Source organism: Alosa pseudoharengus, unplaced genomic scaffold, assembly GCF_046254945.1.
Source record: "Alosa pseudoharengus isolate Yale_2024_CS ecotype anadromous, Long Island Sound unplaced genomic scaffold, YU_APseudo_1.1 YU_APseudo_1.1_scf_24, whole genome shotgun sequence".
NCBI classification, from domain to species: domain Eukaryota; kingdom Metazoa; phylum Chordata; class Actinopteri; order Clupeiformes; family Clupeidae; genus Alosa; species Alosa pseudoharengus.
Window position 1 is genome coordinate 10,844,357 of NW_027468689.1, and position 24,496 is coordinate 10,868,852.

Sequence of the window (24,496 nt, forward strand, 5' to 3'; positions counted from 1 at the left end):
AATAAATAATCTATAAACAATCTTGAATCTTGTCCCGAAAATGCAGACTATTACCAGATGGTTCTTCTTCATTCACTATTCTGGTGAAAGGCTGCTTATACTTGAGCTTACCAGCCAATCATATTACACTCCTCTCCTCTGTGCTCCTGAAGCAACATGTTAATTGGCTGGAATTGTATATGGTTCGGTCCGAGCCACTGTACTCTCCCACTAGGACTGCGTAGAACACCCGAATCTTCTTGTGCACACACACGTACAGAACAGACACCTGACAGAACAGGCAGACAATCGTGGACTGCACCTTTAAAGACGGAGAAATCACACACAGACATTTCAAGCTAGTCTTTTTGCAACACTACAGTGTTAAGCTCCTGCTGGAACTTCAAGTGGTGGAGCAGCAGCAGACATGGAAAAGGACAGGAAGGGCATGTGGGGAGGCCGCGCTGGATGTCACCCGCCGCGTTGAGAGGACGGGTCAGAGCTGTGCAGTGGCCACATATCCAAAGCTGTCAACACCAGGGAGGTGGACAACTCTGTCCTGCCCTCTGCGCCCGATCACAAGATCAACAAGGCGAAAGCTGTTTTGCCTCCACCCCCACATCAACCTGTCAGGCCTGAAAGGCAGTGTGATTTGTGATTGAAGGGCGAGTCGGTAGAAGAGCTGCGCAGGTGTCTGGTGCTGAAGAAGATTACATATCATCCAAAATCACAACCAAAGAGACGGAGAGAGAAAAAAATAATCCTCCGCCGGACTGAACTTTTGATGGTACCACAGCTCTGCACCACAGTCATGGTCAGCCCTGGGGTCTCTAGCATGAGCTGTATCTGGGTACTGGGTTTGTGCTCGGGGCTCTTGCCTCGGTTGGGTCTGACGAGCCCCATCCTGCCTCCTGATGACAACCCTCGGGCCAAAGACATACAGGACCCTTCTCTGCTGGAACAGTCCGAGGATGTGGACATGCAGGAGTTACTGGGAAACTTCCTCTCTGTGCTGAACCTCACGGATCGGGGAGGCCTGTGGGCCCCTGGCCCTCCTCAGCCCCCTGCTTCTCGCATGGAGCCCCCAGAGTACATGCTGGAGTTGTACAACCGCTTTGCAAACGACCACACGGCCAGGCCCACAGGAAACACAGTGCGCAGTTTTAAGAACGAAGGTATCTGGACATACCTATACATCTATTTACACATCAATCTGTGCATGCATCTTTAAATTGGCAAAGCTATCCCATGTAGACAAACAACATTATCTGGCTAAAAATATTGATCTGTATTTTCATTTAACCTTATTTCACCAGGAAGTCACTTGAGATTAAATGTCTTTATTGAGGGAGACCAGATGTAGATTCATATGAACCTTGGAAACAGTTGGAGAATTTTTGGTATTGCAGATTCATTTTGTTTTAGTTTTTTATACTGTGTGTAGGACAGGTCTTTTGTGTACAGAATAATCTTTATCTCAGAACATGATTTTTTACCTACACCTGAATAATAATTCTGATGGTAATAATAAGTGCATGTACGCACTTTATAAACGTATCCAAAGTACCTTAGCAGCCATTTCTATTTAATTCAGTTCTATTTCATGACACTGGGCTTCAGATTGTACAATTAACAATATAATATTATATTATCAATATTATTTTCAGTAAATCCTTGTCTTTCCTACATACTGACAAAGATCATGTGCACCATAGCTTAAAAGTTGTATTTCAGCCAATACTCAATATTCGTCTTCTGCATTATGCAAAACATTGAATGCTAATTTTTGTTACATACTTTTAATCAAAATTGATTTCATCATGTACCATGTGTGTTTGATATTCCAGACTCCTCCCCAACCATTGTGACAAACAAGGGTGTGAGGACACACCCACTCCTGTTCAACATCTCTATTCCCTTTCACGAACGCGTCATCAACGCTGAGCTTCGCCTCTATGCACTCGTGCCACAAGTTCTCCACTGCCTCCCGAGTGGAGAGCACAAGGTGACCATATTTGAGGTTCTTGAGCAGGAGGGACAGTGGAAGGATGGAGGGGGCACTGACCAGACAAGACCCGAGAAGGTTGCCGTTAAGAGGGAGGAACTCCTTTCCAGGCACATCTGTGTCAAGGAGAGCGGGTGGGAGGTGTTTGAGTTGACAGATGTCGTTCAGCGCTGGAAGGATTCTGACCGCCCAACTCACTATCTGGAGGTCCGCATTGACAGCTTTCAATCTGAAGGTCAGGCGAACCAATTCAGGGGCGATGATGAGTCAGAGGACTCAGGACTGGCTGAGTTGGACATTGCCCGAGATGTCTCCAGGAAACACAACTCTGTGTTGATTGTCTTCTCGGACGATCAGAGCAAAGACCACCAGGAGGAAAAACAGGAGATTGATGAGCTGATTGAGCACGAGTTTGAATTACTGGGTGGGAACGAGCTGTGGACAGACTCAGAGGGCCCTTCCGAGGAGTTCCAGGATGAGGAGATGCTGATGCAGATACGCTCCAACATGATATATGACAGGGCGCCCCGAGTGCGCCGCGGTGCTGCCGACGAGTACTGCAAGAAGACTCCGCTTTACGTCGAGTTCAAGGACATTGGCTGGGATAGCTGGATTGTGGCTCCAGATGGTTACCAAGCCAACGCCTGCCGCGGCCTCTGCCAAGTTCCTCTCACACCTGACGTCTCACCCACCAAGCACGCTACCATCCAGTCCCTGGTCAGCTTCAAGTCCCCCAAGAGGGTCTCCCCACCCTGCTGCGTCCCAACAAAACTGGACCCGATCTCCCTCCTGTACAAAGATCAGAAAGGCGTGGTCACTCTCAAGCATAAATATGAGGACATGGTAGTGGCTGAGTGTGGCTGCAGATAGTTAGGGAACCAAGCTGCAGCATGTGGACACAACCAAGTTCAGACTGTTACACTTCTCAAGGCAACATGAGATGACATGAGATCTGAAGTGCCCATCTAAACTCATCATGCAAGGACCCACCACAACAGTCGACACAGCCTATTTTTGATCGTTTGATCGTTAACATCGATCTTACAAGCAATTTGATAAATAGACATTAGTGTTTCTGCAATATTGGTAGATACTTCTGCATAGTTGCCTTATTCACACATGGCTTCATGGGCAGGATACCACAGGCTCTGAGCACAGTTGCTATGAGCAGATGCTTGGAGGTTATAATGGAGGCTATACGGGGGAATGGACTTTACTAGCTTCTTATTAATGTATATTTACAATTTGTAAATTGTGAGTTGTATTTTATATTATATGAAACAAATGCTTTATGATGTAGACTGCAATGCTGTCAATATTTTATCATTTCTAAATAAATGAAAAATGAATTGCAGTTGTGACAGGGAGTGCCTGTAAGTTACAACTAAGAAATCTTACAAAAGGAGATATGGCCTTTGGAAGAAGGTGATTATCACATCCGTAACATGTAATGACATTTATAGCGGAGAATAGTTCACACTTATGATATAAGCAGACAAACCTATCCAATTTGTGACTAACGTCAGAAGGTCCCCTGGCTCCACCCCTGACACCAGTGGGGCCACATGCCACACGCACTTCTGTCTCCAAGTCCTTTGGGCCTCAGTGATAAGGAGGTGTTGGACCTCGGAGACTCGCGGCACATCACTCAGGGCAAGACCTCCCATCCAAGTGGGGAGCAGCTGGGAGAGAGTGCTGGCAGATTCCTGGGCTCCCAACGGCCATAGTCCAGTGCAGTCCAACACATTCCCTCCCCACCTGGCCCCAATTCCAAGCTCTTGTCCACAGAGCTCTGTGTTCCGGTTCCTCTGTTTTCCATGGTGCAGAACATAAACAGTGATGACAATCTTCGGCCAAGCAAGTGCCTCACACCTTAAACATATCTATGGTCAAAGATATTGGATTTAACCTAAGCTTCATGACATTTGTTTGCCTAACATTTTTGTGTTATCCTGATTGCTTATCATCTTTACCTTGTCACTACTGAAAAACAGAAAAGAAATGGTCTGAGTGTTCACTGATTTATTGGTGTAATCTGGTGGTTTGTTTTTCTGCTAACTGACACTTCTTGACAAGCAGTTGTGTCAGAGATGATGACGTTGATGATCAAGAAAGAGGCTGCCTAGTAAAACAAAATCAGACAGCAACAAAGGCAACCAACAAATAAATTAACTGATTCATGAACAGGCCTAAAAACAGTTAATGTCAGCCCATAGGCATATCCCTCTCTCACTTGTACTCTAATTGCCTAATTGCCTTATTTCAGTGTGCACAACCACTTTCCTACCCCATTTTGTAAAAGTTGTTAACTGGTGAGGTGTTGACAGACCTGGTCTATTGTGTAACACTCACAGTAAATGTTATTAGGCAACTGCTTGCACTCTTGTATTGTAGCCTATGATATTTATATGCTCCATAATAGCATATAACATTCTTTCCCTCCATTTTCTCCATATAGTCTTATAGTGGGGTCCTTCAGGCAGTTATTTAAAGCGATGGTTCGGAGCAATTTCACCCTAGGGTCCTTTGCACCATGACCCCGAGCCAAACACCCTCCCAGAACCTGTTTTCCCTTGGTCAAACCCTGGTCGAGTAGCGCTGTCAGAAAGTAATGAGTTTCTGCAGGCGTAATGGAACCAACTTTAAATAACCAATAAACTCCTGGTGTACTTACAAACTTTTCAATGCCTCGTTTTATGAGTAAAGAACATACTGTAGAAGTTTCGTACCATTCAGGGCATTATTAGTGGGGTAATTTACGAGATAAAAGTTGGTTCCATTACGCCTGCAGAAACTCATTATGACAGCGCTACTCGACCAGGGCTCGACCAAGGGAAAACAGGTTCTGGGAGGGTGTTTGGCTCGGGGTCATGGTGCACTCCGAACCATTGCTTATAACTACATTAGTTAGGGAAAGTTAGACTTTTTTTCCGCCAATCTGCAAAAAATTTCTTACCAATAGCTTTTTTTACTATGTGTTCCTATAGGTGTCTAGTAACACCTCCTAATTTATCCACGGCCAAATCCTCGGGGAAACACCTGGAGAGCCCATCAAGTTTAGGGTGCCCAGAGGGACTGGGCGAAAATAATGAACAAATTTTGTTGACCAATATTAGCTTTTGGGAGGTGTTACTAGACACCTATTATTATTCTGAACAAATGTTTGAAGGCCTAACTGTTATTTGCACAATCTATAACTTAATTAATTCAGTGTCAAATTATAAACTGTCCTAAAACTAATTTTAAATAATTCCTGCGTCTTTATCTATCTGAATTAATCGAGAGCTATGATGGGCCAGATGTCGGACGCCTCTTGCCAGATGTGACATCTCTGGTCCCATCGAGAAGAAAAACACTGTGGGTAATAGTTGACGCATGCGCAAGTCGCCATATTCTTGCAGAATCAAAGCTGGGCCTGAGATGGTGCATCTCTTCGTTCAGGCTGAGCCTCAGTTGTTTATTTTCTAAGAGTTGCCTATGTGCCCATTGTGGTTGTATTTCTTAATATGATATCAATTAGATAACAATGCGAATTGACAAATTTGTCGCCATATGGCGAAGAATTTCTTGCAATTTGTGGAGATCTAATACTACTGTGAATGACACCCTAATGAAAGGAGCGCGCGCTGACTGACGGCAGAGTACTCTCTAGAATTAGCCTAGCTAGCTAAAAGGCTAGCTATACATTTTGCAGGAAGAAGTATTTCATAGCACGACAGACTTGAAGGTAGAGTTCATATTTTATGTCACATGCATTTCCTAAGTGTGTTTGCATTTGCGTCGTAGTGTTTTGTCTGAAATAAAACAGCTGTGAGTGAGTTGAAAAGTACTGATAGCCCCCTTAGCTAATCAGGTAAACAAGTTTGTTTTCTTCCTATTGCGTGAAGCAACGATAGCTAGCTAGTTAGCAAGGAAGGTAGCTAACTCACCTAAACATCAAAAGGCTTTCCTATGTTTTTACTTTGGGGGGGGGGGGGGGTTGGTTTGCATTAAAGTATTGAAGAAACGTTGCTGAAAACGTAGCTGCATGTCCTCTTTACTGCAGACCTACTGGCTAAAGATAGATAACGTTATTATGTTTCGCATGGGAATGAGCGACCAAGCCATCTGTTCTCTTTCCAGTCATTTCCATTTGCACGCTAGGCTAGAACCAGCAGTTCTGAGCAACACAGTTGTGCTAACTTAACGTTATTGCACGGCGATTTCAGTTAGAAATAGAGAAGTAGATGATCTTTTCCCATGAATAAAGTTGTTTTGAAAAATAAAATGTTTGTTAGAGTAGAGTTGGGTTGCCACTGTATTGTGCACAGTCGGCAGCGGAAGTGGAGTTTGTTATGATGCCTAACGTTACCATGCTGGTCATGGTTTACTACGGATTGATCAGATGCAATGTATGTAGAGGGGTCTATTTTTACAGTAAATCAGTAATTAAATACAAGACGGTCATGGAACTGTATTTTTTTCATCTCGTACGATTTGAACAGACACGCCTTAATAATAGTCAGAAACTGAGCGGAGATCAGAAGAATGTCCATCACAAACACCCCAACGAGCAACGACGCCTGCCTCAGCATTGTGCACAGTTTGATGTGCCACAGACAAGGCGGCGAGAGCGAGGCATTCTCCAAAAGAGCAATCGAGAGCCTGGTGAAGAAGCTGAAAGAAAAGAAGGATGAGTTGGACTCTCTCATCACGGCCATCACCACCAATGGAGCGCATCCCACCAAGTGCGTTACTATACAACGCACCCTTGACGGCCGACTTCAGGTAAGAAATTAATGAACCCATACCAACTTAAAAACAAACAAACAAACAAAAAACATTTTTTGCATCATTTCACTTATGTCGTGACTGAAAAGTTCCATTTCAAATCAAAACATGGGTGTGTTTCTGCCAAAATGGTTTTCAGGATATGTGAACCTATATACTGTAGTTGCTTTGGACAAAAGTGTCTGCCCTAACCATGCAATACCATAACCATATATGTATGCAGTTAAATGAACCTGTAGTGACTGATGGAAAGATTTGTATTTTGATGCACATTTTTGATTGTGTATGCAGGTAGCTGGTCGGAAAGGCTTTCCTCACGTGATTTACGCTCGACTCTGGCGCTGGCCCGATCTTCACAAGAACGAGTTGAAGCATGTGAAGTATTGCCAGTATGCCTTTGACCTGAAGACAGACAATGTGTGTGTGAACCCCTATCACTATGAGCGAGTGGTGTCTCCTGGAATTGGTGAGTCACAATTCTTGATGATCCATCTCAAAGGTGGAGTCAGCAGCACCAAATTGGAAAGCTTGTAGTATTTTACATTATTTTATGTCCTCAACTATCTGCACAGTATATACTGTGAAGGGGAAGTTATTGAAGGAGAAGAACACTGAGAAGTAAACATTGCATTTCTTGACAACAATTACTAATTTACTCTACTTGATTTGCAGATCTCTCGTCATTGACTCTAGGTTCTGGTGAGTGAATGGAATGCTCATCTTTCAAGCCCTAAAAGTCATAATCAAATGTATTGAAAATGCTTTAAAGCAAGATTGACTGCACAATAATATGAGCATGTTATCTCAGTATTGTAGGTTGTATTTCACCATCATGTAACGTCTGACTGAGAAAGAACAACTTTTGCTGTTTTATTTTTGCTCATGTCAGCTGAATTAAAAAAGGGAAGTGTGAATGTGAAAAGCACAAGTGGTCACCACCTGAGTTGTCTTAGTGACCTATTGTAACCCATCATTTAATTTCATGCATTTATTTATAAGGACTACACACATAAATCAACATCTCTGTAAATGTGCCACTTTTAGCCAGCCGGCTAATTTTCTGCAGTCCTTTGGCAAGATGTTGTAATAACCATTTATTGACTTGGCCAGTTCTTAAATTCCAAGTGGTCTTCCTCTTCTGACCACACAGGCCCCTCTGGGCTTATAGTGAAGGATGAGTATGATTATGATGGCCAGTTGTCCGTACCCAGCTCTGAGAGTCACCTCCAGACCATCCAGCATCCCCCGTCACGGCCCGTGACCCAGGAACCCTTCAGCACTCCGGCTCTCCTGCCTCCAGGCGAGGCTCCCAGCGCAGCCTCCACATCCAGTGCCTTCTCCAGCATCTCTGCAGGATCTACAAGTAAGCCGAGTCTTAATGCAATACCAGGCATTCGTGACATACATTGGCAGTGACAGAGACACCATTCTATAGATGGATGGATAGATAGATAGATAGATCTGGATCTTTCTTGTGTATTATTGAAAGGAAAAAACATAAATGAAGGCATTTGTTGGGAGTGCCATCAAAATTCAAAGTCTTGTAGATGAGATGAGCGGTTGGGAAGTTTTAGTTTTACTCTTCCATAAGTCATGTGTAAAAGCCTTAATGGCGATACATGATGTTGAATTACTAACAATTCAATTGTCTTACAAATTCATACATAGTTGAAATGTTGAATGTAAATACCACAGATTGGAGACAGTGTGAAACACATCACCTCATTCACAAAGGACATCTCGCTGCCGTTAAGTCTTTTTTATCAGTACGTATTAGCAGCATCACCTAACCCTGAGCTTGTCAATTCATTCTACTGTAATTGCTGCAATACACAAGGGGGCCGTAACACGGTGCTGCCACAACGAAGGCCTTTTTGTAAATGAAAGGATTTTGCCACAGTCAATTGACAAAGTCAATGAGTAATCGTCAAGTGCTTGTTATTGAACTATTGACCAAAATGACCGTGATTAAGATTTTTGTCATTATCGAGCAGCCCTACCCTAATCTAACATCTGACTCTGACATGCTCTCGGTGCTTGATCAGTTGTACAGTAGTTAAGGCATTAGAGCTGTAGGCAGTCTAAGGCAGGTTAGATCTGTGTGAGGGCAGGTTGGTGTGTGCTTGTGGTGTAGCTCTGCCCCTGTGACCAAAAGACCCCACTGGGCCACTCTTAACCCTCTCTGCTGTGACTTTCTCCACAGACGCCACCCCCACCTGGAGCAGGAACAACAGCTTCAGCAGCCCCACCGTGCCCCATCCCCAGAACGGCCACGTGCAGCACCACCCTCCCATGCCCCACCCGGGCCACTACTGTGCGTAAAGCTTCTCCTTCAGGCCCCAACATGAGACATATTTTGATCTGTTGCACTGCCAACATATTGAAACTCGCAATGCTATGGCCGTTAAATAGCCTTAGTTGCTGAAATGGCCTTAAAATAAACAAACAACTGAAATGGCCTTAAAATAAACAAACAAACAAACTAACAGGCCCTACATGTGACTGTAAACTCAGGGCGTTGCTGCAGAAGAGCTGAAATCTTCCCTGAATAAACAATGAGTGTTGATGATGATATAGCTCACAGAATACAAGACTACGCATTAGCATTAATGTGAGAAGTTTCTACATGGATTGACCTGGTGATACCATTCTTGCTGCACAATAAAAAAAAAAAAAAAGAAAAGCTTGCATCAGCAAAACCTCTGTCAAATAGCTCACATTGGTTCAAATCAAAAGCTTGTTCATGGAAGTCCTCTATATGACATTTTATCAGTTTGGACACACACACACACACAGCCTAATATTATGTGTACTCATGTGCTTTTCTTTTCCTCACTGTAGGGCTGGTTCAGAATGACATTGCATTTCAGCTCCCAATATCCAACCATCCAGGTGATTTGTGATGCTTATTAGTCCAGCGGAATGTTTTTCTTTCTTTCTTTTTGTTATGTTCAGGTACAGCTTCTTTCCAGAGGCTGTAGCACTGCTGAACAAAACTTCACCTCCTGTCTAGCGCTTGCACTTTAGCTGTTTCTGTTTACCTGCAATGCCAAAGGGTTGCAAGACAATGTAATTCTGTCAATAATGTCAAACATGGAATCAAAAAAATAATCGTTTTAATCTTTTTTAGCATTTTTTATGAAAAATGGTGTGTCCAAAAGGAAAAGATCAGGCAGTGTGCAAAAGACCTGCCCCAATAGGCATCATTGCACCATTAAACCATACAATGATCCAAAACATACAGCCAAACAAGTCAAGAAATGATTAACAGAGAACAATGTCATATTTTAGAGTGGCCCAGCCAGAGTCCAGACCTCAATCCATCAAACAAGTGAGTACAAGGCCAGAGTGATGGCAAATAATCATTCCTGCCTCAAAACCCAGATTGCAGCTAAAAATTGCGGTCTACAATCATTGTGGAGACATGGAGCAGTTTGGCACGTATTATGAGAACCATTTTGAGAGCTTTTATTGCAAATAAAGATGTTTCCAGTGATTATTTTAAAAGGGTATGAATAATTGTGGACACGCCATTTTTCATAAAAAATTTAAAAAAAAATGATAAAAAGGCTTATTTTTTTTATTCCATGTTTCTACCACATTGTCTTACAACCTATTGGCATGTGGCAGTGTCATTTTCAGTCAGAACAAATATATTGGTCAAGAGAAAATCAACATTAAATCAATATTTGACAGGGGTATGAATAATTTTGTTCTTAACTGTATATATATATATATATATATATATATACACACGGTACTTAATGCTTCTTTGCACTTCTGGTTGGCTGTCAACTGCATTTCATTGGCTCTGTACCTGTACTCTGCTAAATGACAATAAAGTTGAATCTAATCTAATCTAATTATTGTTTTCTGCTTGTGAATCCACTATGGATTAACTTGATCTATTACTGTCTCTGCTTTGTCTTCCTGCATTGTCCTGTCTTTCATTCTCTGTGTTGTCATCTGCAGCTCCTGAATACTGGTGCTCCATAGCATACTTTGAGATGGACGTTCAGGTGGGAGAGACGTTTAAGGTGCCCTCTACCTGCCCTGTGGTGACGGTGGATGGCTATGTTGACCCCTCGGGAGGAGATCGCTTCTGCCTGGGCCAGCTGAGCAACGTCCACCGCACAGAGGCCATAGAAAGAGCTCGGTAAGGAACCTGATGACCTGAGGAGCATCTAAGGTTGCCATTCATCACACCGTAATTGGGGCCCTAATTTGTTTGACGAGCAAAGACTTAAGACTTAAAGATTAAAAGACTTGAATCTAATGAGGCAAAACCAATTAAGCTAATTTAACATCTTGGGCAAGACCTTATCTGCAAACATCGATGAGTCAGATCAAAACTTCCACATGCCAAATGGCAGCTATAGTTCATGCAAGATCAATTTGCTTGTTAGTAGACTTTGCACTTTGCCTGCCATTTAAATTAGGGCCCTGGATGTTATGTAATATCCATTATGGGTTGCTGAGTGTTGTGTTGCGTTGTGTTGTGTTGCGTTGTGTTGCTGAGTGTTATGTTGCTGAGTGTTGTGTTGTGTTGTGTTGTGTTGCTGTGTGTTGTGTTGCGTTGCTGAGGGTTGTGTTGTGTTATGTTGCTGAGTGTTGTGTTGTGTTGTGTTGCTGAGTGTTGTGTTGTGTTGTGTTGTTGAGTGTTGTGCTGTGTTGTGTTGTGTTGCGTTGCGCTGCGTTGCGTTGCTGAGTGTTGTGCTGTGTTGTGTTGTAGGCTGCACATTGGCAAGGGCGTGCAGCTCGAGTGTAAAGGGGAAGGAGACGTGTGGGTGCGCTGCCTCAGCGACCACGCTGTCTTCGTGCAGAGCTACTATCTGGACAGGGAGGCCGGCCGAGCGCCGGGGGACGCCGTGCACAAGATCTACCCCAGCGCCTACATAAAGGTGAGACTCTAGAACGAGTAGTGACAACAGGCGCGCTCAACTTCAAATCTCACAACAATTTCGGGTGCGAGTTAAAAAGTGACAACTTAGAATAGAAAAACTGAGTGTTGTGACGCGTTTCGGCCTAAGCCATCGTCAGTGTGACGATGGCGATGGCTTAGGCCGAAACGCGTCTGTGGACATAGCATTAATAAATAAGTAAAGAGAATATACTTGAGAATGCGGTTTTTCTATTCTAATTTGAGACTCTAGAACGAGCAAATACTTTCACTACACATCAAAAGGTATAGAAACTGATATCAAGGTAAATCCAGTATGGTGTGTTTTATGCATTTATATGTACCACAATACCATAGATTGTACAGAGAAAGTAGTTCAATGAGTAACGTGAGTTAGTTTTAATAGTAACTATACATTATCTGCTCTAGTCACTAGGTCTCTCAACATCATGTTATATTAGGCTTCTAAATAGGGCTGCATGATGTATCATCCCAGTGTTGTCATTGCAGTGTGCGCAGGCACTGCAATACAGTAGTTACGTCACTGTGCAATGTCAAATAAGGCAAATCAAATCAAGTGCGACATGCAAGGACTTTGTTGCTCCTTGAAGGAGACCCACTCGGCTCATATTTTCCATGACCACTCAGCTAATCTCCTGGAAGCCGGCTGAATTGTCACTGAAGCAGAGAAATAAATAGATCAATTATGTCAGAAATGTCAAATGTCCAATCATCACATCACACCAAACAGAATCACTCAGACAGTAGGACTGCTGTGAAATGGCAGATGCTAATTGAGGAAATAAAGAGGTCAGGGAGCATCTGGACATCAGAGTACAGGCAGAGATAATTAGTCCAATTACAAGTGCAGCTAGACACTTTGTGGCTTATGATCTAATAGACAGTCCAGCACATTCTATTTACCACTATGCCCTTTCTCTGTCTCTTAACATGTTCCACCACAAGCCCTAAAACAACCTGTGTCATTTCTATCTGGGGTGAATAGAACTCACCAGGACAATTTCCTAAGCTTAAAGGTTCTCTAAGTCTTGTCACACGGTTTCTAAGCTAGAAATTTTTTTTGTCACATACAGCAAAGGAAGTAGAAAGCTCCCTCACTCTGTCTTCATTGTAGCTTTTTATTGCAACGTTTCGGTCAGATGACCATCATCAGGCATCAGTCACATACAGCAAACATCTTATGATCCACTAGCTACTGTAAAAAAAACGCGGTCTCTGTTTGTGTGTGTGTGTGTGTGTGTGTGTGTGTGGGGGGGTGATTATACTCCACCATCCAACTGTTGAGAGGTCTGTTTTCTCAAGTGCAGCAGCAGGTCTCCCTTTTGCAATCTCTTCCACTTGTCTTTCATGATCGCACAATGGGCTCATCTCCATCTCTCGTTCTCTCTCATTTCTTTATCCTCAGTCCCTCTGCTCAGTCTATTGCCCACAGACCAGCTGATCACGCTGATGATGGCCTAGGGCCGAAACAGTATGTTTATTCAAGACATGGTCCAGTAAAGAATGATCAAGGGCTAATGCTTGAGAGTGCGCTTTTCAACTTTGTTTTCACAACAAACCAGCTCCTTTTTCCTCTTTTTCCTCTCCCTCCCTCTCCCCTCCCTCTCCCTCTTTCCCCCCTCCTCCCTCCCTCGCTCTCCCTCTCTCCTTCTCTCTCTCTACCTCCCCCCCTCTCCCCCGCTCCTTTGCTCTCTCTCCCCTCCTCCCTCGCTCTCCCTCTCCTTCTCTCTCTCCCTCCCCTGCTCCTTTGCTCTCTTTCTCCCTCTCTCCCTTTCCCTTCCTCCCTCTTTCCTCCCTCGCTCTCTTTGCCCTCCTCCCTCGCTCTTTCTCCCGCTCTCCTCCGTCTCTCTCTCCCCTCCTCCCTCTCCCTCTCTACCTCTCCCTTCCCTCCTCTCTCTCCCCTGCTCCTTCGCTCTCTTTCTCCCTCTCTCCCTTCCTCCCCCTCTCCCTTCCTCCCTCACTCTCCCTCTCATCCTTCTCTCTCTCCATCTCTCTCCCCCCTCTCTCTCCCCTCCTCCTTCGCTCTTTCTCCCTCTCGCCCTCTCCCTTCCTCCCCCTCTCCCTTCCTCCCTCACTCTCCCTCTCATACTTCTCTCTCTCTCCCTTCCTCCCTCACTCTCCCTCTCTCTCCCCTGCTCCTTCGCTCCCTCTCTCCCCCCTGCTGTGCTGACGGTTCCCTCTGTTGTGTTGTGTTGGCTCAGGTCTTTGACTTGCGGCAGTGCCACAGGCAGATGCAGCAGCAGGCGGCCACGGCACAGGCGGCAGCGGCGGCGCAGGCGGCGGCCGTCGCGGGGAACATTCCGGGCCCAGGCTCCGTGGGGGGCATCGCTCCTGCCATTAGTGAGTACGCAGTGGGCCTGCCCGTGTCCCTGTCCGCAGGCAAAACAGAGGAAAGGTCCAGAAAATATGCACGCACACATACACAAGAGCACAAATACAAACACACACACTATTACTTGTCAAAACAAATGGTAAATATCCTTCCGATGCAATATAACTGCTATTATCCTGATTCAGATTTATGTGAGGGATCGCTATCTTGGTGTTTTGACGGCCCATCTCCAAGACCTATTACCGTCTTTGTCTTTGTGTATATTTGCATCATGTATAGTCGTGGCTGAAATTGAGGGTACCCTTTCATGAAAACAAGAAATCCCTCAATTTATAAGTAATTTGAAACTGAGAAAAGCAATCTGCTTTAAACAATGTTTATTCCATGTGTAATGCAAATTAGACTTTGATTTTGACTTTCCATTCAACAGAATATTTTAAATAACAAAACAAATGAAAATGACATTTACAAAAATAATGTTACCCTTTACTAGAATTGTGTTGCACAACCTTTAGAGGCAAGTACTTCCGACTGACACTTTCTGAAGCTCAGTGGGTTTTGCCCACTCTCACTGAGCAAACCGCTTCAGCTGTCTCAAGTTTGAAGGGTGTGAAAATAGATCTGATATGACTTGCCAAAAAACTCTAGTTTTGTCTCATCAGACCAAAGGGTTTTTTTTCCAGAAGGATTATGACTTTTATAGCATAGTGACCTGTAATGTAAACAAATTATGATTATGAATGAAATTATGAATGAACTATTTCTTAAAACCAAACAAAACAATGTGTTTTTTTGTAGTCATGACTAGAATTTCTTGGTTTCTTTCTTTGCCCATTTATTTATTTATCTATACCAAACATCTGCTGCTGAACTGGGTAGTATCTCACTGCGCTTAGCACGTCCTCATGCTGACCACAAAAGCACCGCGGGTAGAACTGCAAAGTGCGCTCTGTTACACTTTGTGGTGTGTTGTGCACGTTAGGTGGGTAGATGTTTGTGTTTTTTCCTTGTCAGAGCCATGAGAGTAAAATTACCCCTATTTTGAAAATAAGCGTTCGGAAAGCTCATTAGATGAAAGCAGTTCTTTTGATGCTGCCTCAAAAGGTCCTTTTTTGATGAAATTCAAGTTGCGAAAAAAATAGACAGCATCTAACTGATGAGTGACTGAAGCTGAACCATAGTTCAGTGTGCAATGCAGTTTATAAAACGGATAGTTCTGGTCCTTGATTATGTTTGGTTGAATTGCGTTCGATACCATTGGATATTTTCTCAATATAGTATAAGTATAGTGTATATATACTCTTTTGATCCTGTGAGGGAAATTTGGTCTCATTGGTGCATTTATCCCAATCTTTGAATTAGTGAAACACACAGCACACAGTGAACACACAGTGAGGTGAAGCACACACTAAACCGGAGCAGTGAGCTGCCTGCTACAGCGGCACTCGGGGAGCAGGTGCCTTGCTCAAGGGCATTTCAGCCATGGATGTGGGCATGGGAGAGCAGTTCTCAACCACTTCCCCCACCCACATTTTTCCTACTGGTCGGGGATCGAACCGGCAACCCTTCGCACCAGTAGGCCACGGATGCCCCAATATAGCGATATAGCACGGCTGAGACAGCATTTCGTTCTATATTAATGTGCTTAGAATGCATAACAGTTAAAATTCAAAGTTGCTGAGCAACAATTCTTGTAAGAATCTAGTAGCGGTGGAACTATTCTATGGGGACTCCGCGGAAGAATGGACATTTGTAGATGATATAGCTTTTAAATTTCATGATTATTTGTTTATTTTGTATCAATTTTTAATGTCCTATATGTGGTAGCCGTTTTATAAAAGCAATAAGCCCCGAGAGGCCGCTATATATTGTGAATATACCACAGCTGAGCGTTGCTTAACGGCACTCAGCTTCGCTCGCTTCGTGCCTAACAACACCCCTCAGCTGTGCTATTTTCACGATATAGAACGGCCTCTCGGGGCTTATTGCTTAAACATATTGGCCATTGTCTTAGTTATCACTGAACTAATAGCAGGAAATGGTTGAAAGTAATTCTGCGAATCACATGCATACATACCAGTTCTTGGGAATAAAAAATTGCCCTATTATGCAGTTGAGTTTGTGTAGTACTTGAGTATATTTTCTGTATCACTCAACCAAGAGCAAAAAATACACAGGTTAAAAAGTAGTTCTGGGAATCAGAACATACCATTTCTGGAAAAATCGGAGGCTGCAGAGGCAGCATTTGGATGTCTCTTATGTGCATAGCTCCTAGATGTTAAAAATAAGATCCCTATCTGTTATGTGTGCATTTACGCCATTGTTGTGCCTTTGGAATGGCTATTATCCCCTATGATGTATGTAGTCTGTGGTACTGTGGCCGCCTGTATGTGAAGTGTCTGTCAGCATGAGGTCATGGAAGTGAAACGGTCTATAGGGTCTATACGGTCTATAAAGGCAAATGTAACTATAATGATATTAGCGTTGTTATTGTTCCAGTTTATGTGTGGACGTTGTGATCACATTAGCTAGAGCGATACATTTTTACCATTATCGGCATAGTTATTGTCTTCAGGTGGTAATGTGGTGTTGTTTGTGGTTTGTTCAGGTCTGTCTGCTGCAGCGGGCATCGGTGTAGACGACCTGCGGCGCCTGTGCATCCTGCGCATGAGCTTCGTGAAGGGCTGGGGGCCCGACTACCCTCGCCAGAGCATCAAGGAGACGCCCTGCTGGATCGAGATCCACCTGCACCGAGCCCTGCAGCTGCTGGACGAGGTGCTGCACACCATGCCCATCGCCGACCCCCAGCCTCTGGACTGACCAGCCGCCCACCTCCATCCCTCCTCTCCGCATCCGTTAGGCCACCATCAGGTCCTTGACTAACTCCTCAGCTCCTCCAGAGACTGACTGACCCGTCAAACTGTGGGCTAACCTCCAGCTACATAGAGTTAGTGGAGTTTGAACAAAAACTTTAAAATGTAAAGGGATAACCACCAACAGCACTGTGAGCGAGCTAGAAGACAAACCGCTCATTCAGATCACTTGTTCTCATTTGGGAGAGCGGAAACCCTGAGTATTACAATCAAATGTATTATATGCTTTTTTTTCTATTTGTTTTTATACAAGAAGCCAGCTATGGAGAATTTTCATCATGATGACTGTTTATTTGGGTATCTCCTCATCTTCTTACAGAGGTTCTTTCACCTCTTCATCTTTCGTCTGGACATCTCTTAAACATGGCTCTTTTGATGACCAGGGAGGGAGAATTCACCTATACCTAGAAAAGTCCTCTTAAGGTTTTACAGAGCTAAGATGGCTTGGAATTGCATGGAATTCTTTTTAAATCTTGTTTGCAAAAATGGAGGGATAGTAGCTTCTGCCTGTGTATCAGAGTTATAACAGAGATCAGAGGTCTGTGTGTGCGTGTGTGCGTGCATGTTTTTACCAAAATAAGGACATTTAGGACGAATCTGAGAGAATACTTTTAACAAAGTCTTAGAAAATCACCTAATCATACATCAGGTTTTCAGCACACTGTAGCTCCCAGCACAGACAATTATTTTATAGTTTTATTTTTTGTGGGGTAAGCTTGTGTGCTTGTGCCTGCATGTGTGCGTGTGTACGTGTGTGTGTGTGTGCATGTGTGTTTGTGCGTCATCCAGTAAACAATTCTCAACAGGAGTTTCATTAATTAGCATCGTTCAGCATGCTGGATCCTCATACCGTGTGGTGATTACATTGATCCACGGACTGGGGAAAACACTCCAATCAATTTAATTCTCACGGTTCCTCCACACACACTCAGCCCCAGCAGAGGAATACCACTCAGTCACTCGTGAACATTTGACTTTCTATCTTTTTTTAGATGGTTACTGTCTAGGTTTGTAATAGCACTTTATCCTTTGTATTGTATTACTCTCCAGTGTCAACTTTTGGCTTGTAAATAGTCTTATAATAAAGACATGCCATGCCTCTCCTAGTCTGAAGCCTATTGCGCTTGTGTGGACTTACATCTTTTTTGTAAAGCTCATTTAGGTAAGGACCCGTACTAGGCATTATGCGTGTCAAAAAATATGTTGAGTATGGCTCTTCAAAGCAAAGAAAATACAAAACAATAATTATGGTTATTTTAATCCATATCTCCTTAATACTTTTCTTATGGTTCAAATGACAAGTACTGATGGAATATAAACAATAAGGTTAATCAATTGATTCAATGTTCAGATACTAGTGCCCAATTATGTGTGGATGTATTTCTAGTTCCAAATATAAACTCCCTTTTAATGTCTTGAGTGCTGATGTGATCATTTTCATTAGTTAAAATTGTTTTAAGTTGTTTTATTTTTTCCCGAGGGCCGTTGTAAGCTCACTATTCAGCTTTCCGAATGATAACCAAGCTTGTGAGAGAGCCGCTCCGGTGGACACAAGCTAGCTTTATGCCAGGAGACAAGAAGCAGAATGAAAATATGTTTGAGAACAAGAATAATGTAAAAATATAGCTGCAAGCAGCAATGTGGGGGCCTAGCAGTGTGCAGTGTATGGCGCTGCCATGGCATGAGCAAGCACTCACAGCAAGTTTGATGGCAATTGGATAAAGAGCGGCTGAGAAATAAGCTCATTTACTTTGTTACAGTGCCCCTAGAGGCCAAATTACAGCAATGTCCTAGTGCGTTCTCACAATCAGCTACCATGTCCCTCTACCAAGTTTGGACTTAATACACCAAACCATTGCTTAGAAGTGAGCTCACTTTCTTTATTACAGCACCCCTAGAGGCCAAATGAGACCACTTCTCTTGCATGTCCTCACAATCAGCTACTATGTCCCTATATCAAGTTTGGACTTCATACATCAAAGCGTTGCTGAGATACGAGCTCACTTCCTGTATTGCAGCGCCCCCTATAGAAGCAAAAAAATGATGCCAATTTTAGTGCGTCCTCACAATCATGTACCAAGTCCTTATACCAAGTTTGAAGTTTTTACATCAAAGCATTGCTGAGATATGAGCTCACTTCCTGTATTGCAGCGCCCCCTATAGAGGCCAAATGATTCCAATTTCCTAGTGTGTCATCACAATCAGTTAAAAAATTCCCTTGCCAAGTTTGGACTTCATATATCAAAGCCTTGCTGAGATAAGAGCTCACTTCCTGTTTGGCGGCTTCCATCACCATATTTGATTGGCTGTCACGGGCAAATAAACTTGAAATTTAAAAATCTGACAAGTATCGTTTGTGCGGCTCGGTCTGAAGATCATCTCCGCCAAGTTCCGCAAAAATTGGCTGAAATTTGTAACCGCTGAAACTTTTCATAGAGTTTGGACTAAATCTAACATGGCGGAGGTCCAATATGACGGAAAGTGACATAATAGGAGACATTGAATTGGTCGGTCCAAGGATTCCAACAGTGCCTGATTTGTGAAAATCGGACGCACCGTTCAATGGTCACATGCGTGAATGCAATCCAGGTTCGATCCATTGGTGGCGCTAGAGCTGGGCATAGAGTTCTGCAAATTGGTGAGAGTGATCATAGGACGGTCCTGAATCAGTGCGCTGAATTTCATAACTTTAGAGTCTATGGCATAGACTTCAATGACAGAAGTATAATAATAGGGAAAGCTAGTACCTCAATGGGTGCCCGAGCAGCTTCGCTGCTAGGCCCCCAACAAGGCAGCATATTCACATGTACTGCTCTGACCTTGTACATGCCTTTTGCACTTAACATTCTTTTTTATGTTGTGAATATGTCTGGTTTTGCTCTGCTCAGCATTGCCCTTGTGTATCACATATGCTAATTGTTTCTTTGTGCTGTGCCTCTCCCGCCACAGATAAGAGCAGGAAGATATATTACCAATCTGAGTGAGTCCTTGGAAAGCTCTCCTGTGATGCCTGTTAGCCAGGGGCGTGCAGAGACCTTTGACCTTTTTTAAAAAAAGGGCACATGGAACAAAATGTTCTTGTCTACACAGAGATCAGCTATAAGGCTACATCTTTTTGATTAAATTCAAAGCTAATTTTAATAGCCTAGAAATCTACGCACCCTAGCGGCAGCAAATATGTTATTGCCTAGTCTGGCTTGTCAGGCTATAATTGTAATGTTTATCACAGTGAACTACCACCATTAGCAAGCTGGTGTCTTGCAGATTCACGTGCTGTGCGTGTGGCCACTGAATGAAATGACGAGAACGACGTATGGAGTTGAACAACTACAGTAGCCTATGTCGTCGGCTTATGACGATTTAGAAAAGGTTTGCCTACTCTGTTTTATAATCTAGGTCTACTAACCTAAGCTACTATAACATAGTCTAAACAGAATATGTTATGAACGTTCAGCCTTAGATTTTCGAAGCTGCCAGGTTATTGAAATAGATGGACCATGACATGGTTAAAATGGGTTTGATAGCCTACTTCATTAAACATGAAACAACTTTAAACATTTTATTCTCTATCTCTAAGCTGAATACTATTGCATGTTCAGATAGGCTAACTGCCAAGTGACCTTACCGTGCTCCCAAACGTCTCCTGCAGCACTGTGCCTGCGTGCACCTTCTGAGAGTTCACTGAATGTATGACGTCACGGATTGGTGGCCGCAAGGCATTTCAATTAACACAGAAAATTGTTATTTTTTTAAATGTCTAATTTCACAAACTATTAATGAGACATTTTAGCAAATATTGACGTTGGAACTAGCGGAAGTATTACACATTTTAAAAAGTTAAAAACGGGTCTTGTCAAAAGGGCACTTGGACATAAAAGGGGCAAAAGGGCAGGTGCTAGAGCCCCTGTAGCCCCCCTTCTCTGCACGTGCCTGCTGTTAGCAAAAGTCCATTATAGTATGCTCAGTGTGCCTCAGATGTTTTGTGTTTTTCCTCTTTGTTTCTTCTCCATTTCCTTTGGTTTTCTGAGATGGGTATGTGGTCTCTCAGTACCCTCTGAGAAGGGAACGTGAGTGAGGATAAAATCCACAGATGCAGCCCCCACATCAACAGGAAGACACAGGCAGTGCTAAGACCCAACATCGAAGGAGGCAACACCATTATGAAAAAGTTTTCAAGGCCGAGAAAAATATGACAGAACTAGCGACTCTTCAAACAAACCCTCAGCTCTTACTTCTCCCTTTCAGGACACCGCACGCATCAAAAAGTCTTCACAGCCCTAAAGCCAAATCTGAGCACACGATCATGGGACACCATCTGATTGCAGACAAGGGCATGGTCAGTGTTTCAGTGTACAGGTGTGTATTGAAGATTCAGAGGTGTTCTTTAAATTCACGTCAACAGTATCAGATGTTCTTGCAGGCATTGAGGAATTTCCTGCTGCTTGCTGAACTGTGTGTGGAAAAATGTCACTATGATGATTCGTTTCAGCATGTTATTCCAAAATGCCATATTTTCCCCAAAGACGCAGCTGAATATATTGGCCCTAAGGCACCTTGCTGCATTTCATCTATGTATTGTGGGTACCTCCTCTGAAGAATGCAGCACTGATGGAGTGATGAGCCTCGAGACCTAAACCAAAATATCTTTTTTCCTCCAAAGAAAGAGCAGTGTGCTCCAGGAATGAAAGACTCCCAGGCTGATTGTCAGTACCCTGAAGAATAAGTGCCTTTGCAGACGATGCCATACCAAAGATTTTTCAGGGCAAACAGGCATTTCTAAAGTGTCAGAAAATAGATTTGCATGGAACAAATGATATGTGAGGATACGTATGCAAATATTTACAGGGATATATTCCTGTTTGTTCTTTTTCTATGACATATACAGGTAATGCCACCTCAAGATTAAAGGGAAATCTTGACTGCACACCTTTGAAACAGAGTGAGCCGCACACAGCTTAGGCACCTTCATGAAAATGGTTAATGATTTTCTGTCACTAAAAGCATTTAGTGCAGTCTCCACTTACTAAAACTTTGTAGAAACATCAGGGTGGTTTTAGTAATGACTAATGTTAAAGCTACGGAAACTGACCTGCTTTCATCTGTCTAAAACAAAAATAATGATAGTCAACTAAAAGAAAATGGACTGTTATCAAATGTTTTCATCCAGAGGTGAATGTTTTTGTGGAAATTCATAATTTGCACCCCTGCTCTGTTGAGAGTTAATACATTTAAAGTTAATAATGTGCAGAGGTGAATGAAATTAATTTGAAAGGACACCAGTTATTACCATACCACGTTACTTTCAACAAGAAAAATGTTTATTAATTGAAAGACAAGCCACAGATTTTAAGAAAACAACACTAATAAGCTAGCCTGAGCTCAAGTCTGAAATATTCAGAAAAACAAACTACATGTGTCTTTAATATTTCCTATATTTTCCTCAACGACACACTAAATGTTAATATATGCCTTTATAAATATAAAAGTTCCCCAGTTTGTTATCCTTTTATGTAAAATACACAATACAAATCACTCTACACATATCGGTTAGCTCTTACCAATTCTCAGAGGATATAATATACTAAGAGGTAACTTGGAACAACACACAAAAAGAATAAAACAAAAAGAAATCCATATGTATGCAAAATACCATACATAATCCAAAAACCAGAAGTAAGAGAGAGAGGAAAAAAAAATCACAATGTACACTTGCCAACATATGTGAAGGACAAAAAAATTAAACAGTCATTATGACAGTTAAAGAAGGAGACTGTAAATAAATAACCTTTCATTTTTTTTATCTTTATATTTACAACTAAGACAGTCTCTGGGAGGGGAAGTGGGATGACCTCACAAGGCCCTCCCAGAGTGTCATAATGCTTGTGCTTGCATTAGAATGCGCTACCGCGGGCAACCACTCACTAAGTAAACCGTCAAATGGCACTTAAAAATATTCCCGGACACAGAAACTTGACAATGCAAGCATACCACTTCCATTAAATTATATAGAGAGAAGAAAATGAAACACTAGAAAGAAAGGAGGGGAAAAAAAGGTTTTCAGAACTGGTCTTGATGTTGATAGTGCAGTGGCCTTATTGGCATATCCCAGTTCAGTTTGCACCATCATCAAGGGTGTCCAGAACATTTTTTCCTCTGTGGAGGGGTTGAATGGTGTTTCCCACGGATAGTGGTAGAGACCACATACACGTCTGCCATCCACCACTGACACTGCTGCTTAAGGTCAAACGCCTACTACCACAGGCTGCCCTGCACCTCATGGCCGGGTAGGTGGGTGAGTGGGGGAACTGTACCTACACTCTGGGGCTTGGCTGGCTGTGGTGCCCCGTACCGTCCTTATCCCCGTCCACCAAGCAGGCTGCAGGTCCCTGGGCGGCGGCTGGGCTAGGTGTTGGTGTTGGTGGTGGCAGCAGGCAGTTCTCTCTGGTCCTGGAGGTGAGGGTGAGAATCAAAGGCACTGGGGTCTCCGCTCGCCTCGAGCTGCCTGCCGCGGACGCTAGGAGCGGCAGCGCCTTGCGATCGGAGGAGCCTGCTCTTGGGTTGCAGTTTGCTAAATGGGTATTTGATATGTTGCTGAGATGTCGAAAAACTTGCATTGCATTGATTTCCACATGTAGTGTGTGTGTTTGTGTGTTTTCTTCTTTAACATTGAGGAAAGAATAGAGAAGTGTCAAATTAAAACATGCCTGCTGGAATTGTAGTCCATTACAAGACAAGTGCCACAACACAAAAAAAAAGAGCCGGCCAATCCCCCCCACCCCCAACATCAGATTTCCATAAATGCTAATTATGAGGCATCATCTTCACATTGAACTTAGAGCCAGTGTTAATGAGAGAGAAGTCCGACTAGGATTCCTGCAGCAGTCAGGCTATCTGAGGCTGCCAGCTTTATGCTTGTTCTCCACTGTCTGGCACATGTTTGAGAAAGAAAAGAACAAAACAAAAAAACAACTAACAAAATGAAAGTCATGATTTTCTAGCAGCACAAAAAGAAAGGCATGCAATACCAATAAAAAGCACTTTCAGGAGTCTAATGCACATAATCAGTACAAAACAAAATTAAAAATCAGCTCATATCCAACAATTCATTTCTAATAACCGTTTGCAGATTGGACACACAAATTTACAGCAGTAGTTTTTCCATGTGAACATCAGAGAACAACTGACGAGTTGTCTTTCGCTGCACAGTGGCTGGACAGTTCAGTAGTTCTTCAGGGCTTTGTGACCCCTACTGAAAGTGAAACTACTCACACACACACACACACACACACACAAACTGCACCTCCATTTGACGATAAATACAACAAGTCCTACTTCGCAAGGCATTATGATGATCATGATCCATTTGGTCATTAATTCAAAGCTGCATTTAGGAGCATCATGTTTCATTGAGATCTTCATAAACTTTGTGCGCTCACACAATTACCACTACTTTTCAAAGACAAAAAAAAAAGTGTCACAAACGAATTAGTGGCCTTAGTGGATAAAAATGTAGATTCTTCTTGGGGTAGTGGTTATTAATAAAAAATGCTTTGTCACATAAGTGAGAAACTCATCTCAATCCAGTAGTCTTACTCCCATCAATAAACATAAATATA

At 43.0% G+C, this 24,496-nt stretch overlaps 2 protein-coding genes across 2 annotated transcripts; both read left to right on the top strand.

Moving 5' to 3' along the window:
* Positions 1-736: 736 nt before the first annotated feature.
* On the top strand, positions 737-3,391 carry bmp10l (bone morphogenetic protein 10, like). The gene is made up of 2 exons (XM_076303126.1): positions 737-1,154; positions 1,827-3,391. Exons 1-2 carry the CDS (start codon positions 764-766, stop codon positions 2,852-2,854), a joined length of 1,419 nt encoding a protein of 472 aa, XP_076159241.1. The 5' UTR covers positions 737-763; the 3' UTR covers positions 2,855-3,391.
* Positions 3,392-5,314: 1,923 nt separating this feature from the next.
* smad4a (SMAD family member 4a) lies at positions 5,315-17,998 on the top strand. The gene is made up of 11 exons (XM_076303127.1): positions 5,315-5,711; positions 6,469-6,751; positions 7,046-7,220; positions 7,427-7,453; positions 7,905-8,117; positions 8,958-9,068; positions 9,596-9,646; positions 10,727-10,910; positions 11,487-11,655; positions 13,877-14,015; positions 16,616-17,998. Exons 2-11 carry the CDS (start codon positions 6,512-6,514, stop codon positions 16,825-16,827), a joined length of 1,521 nt encoding a protein of 506 aa, XP_076159242.1. The 5' UTR covers positions 5,315-5,711; positions 6,469-6,511; the 3' UTR covers positions 16,828-17,998.
* Positions 17,999-24,496: the final 6,498 nt, after the last annotated feature.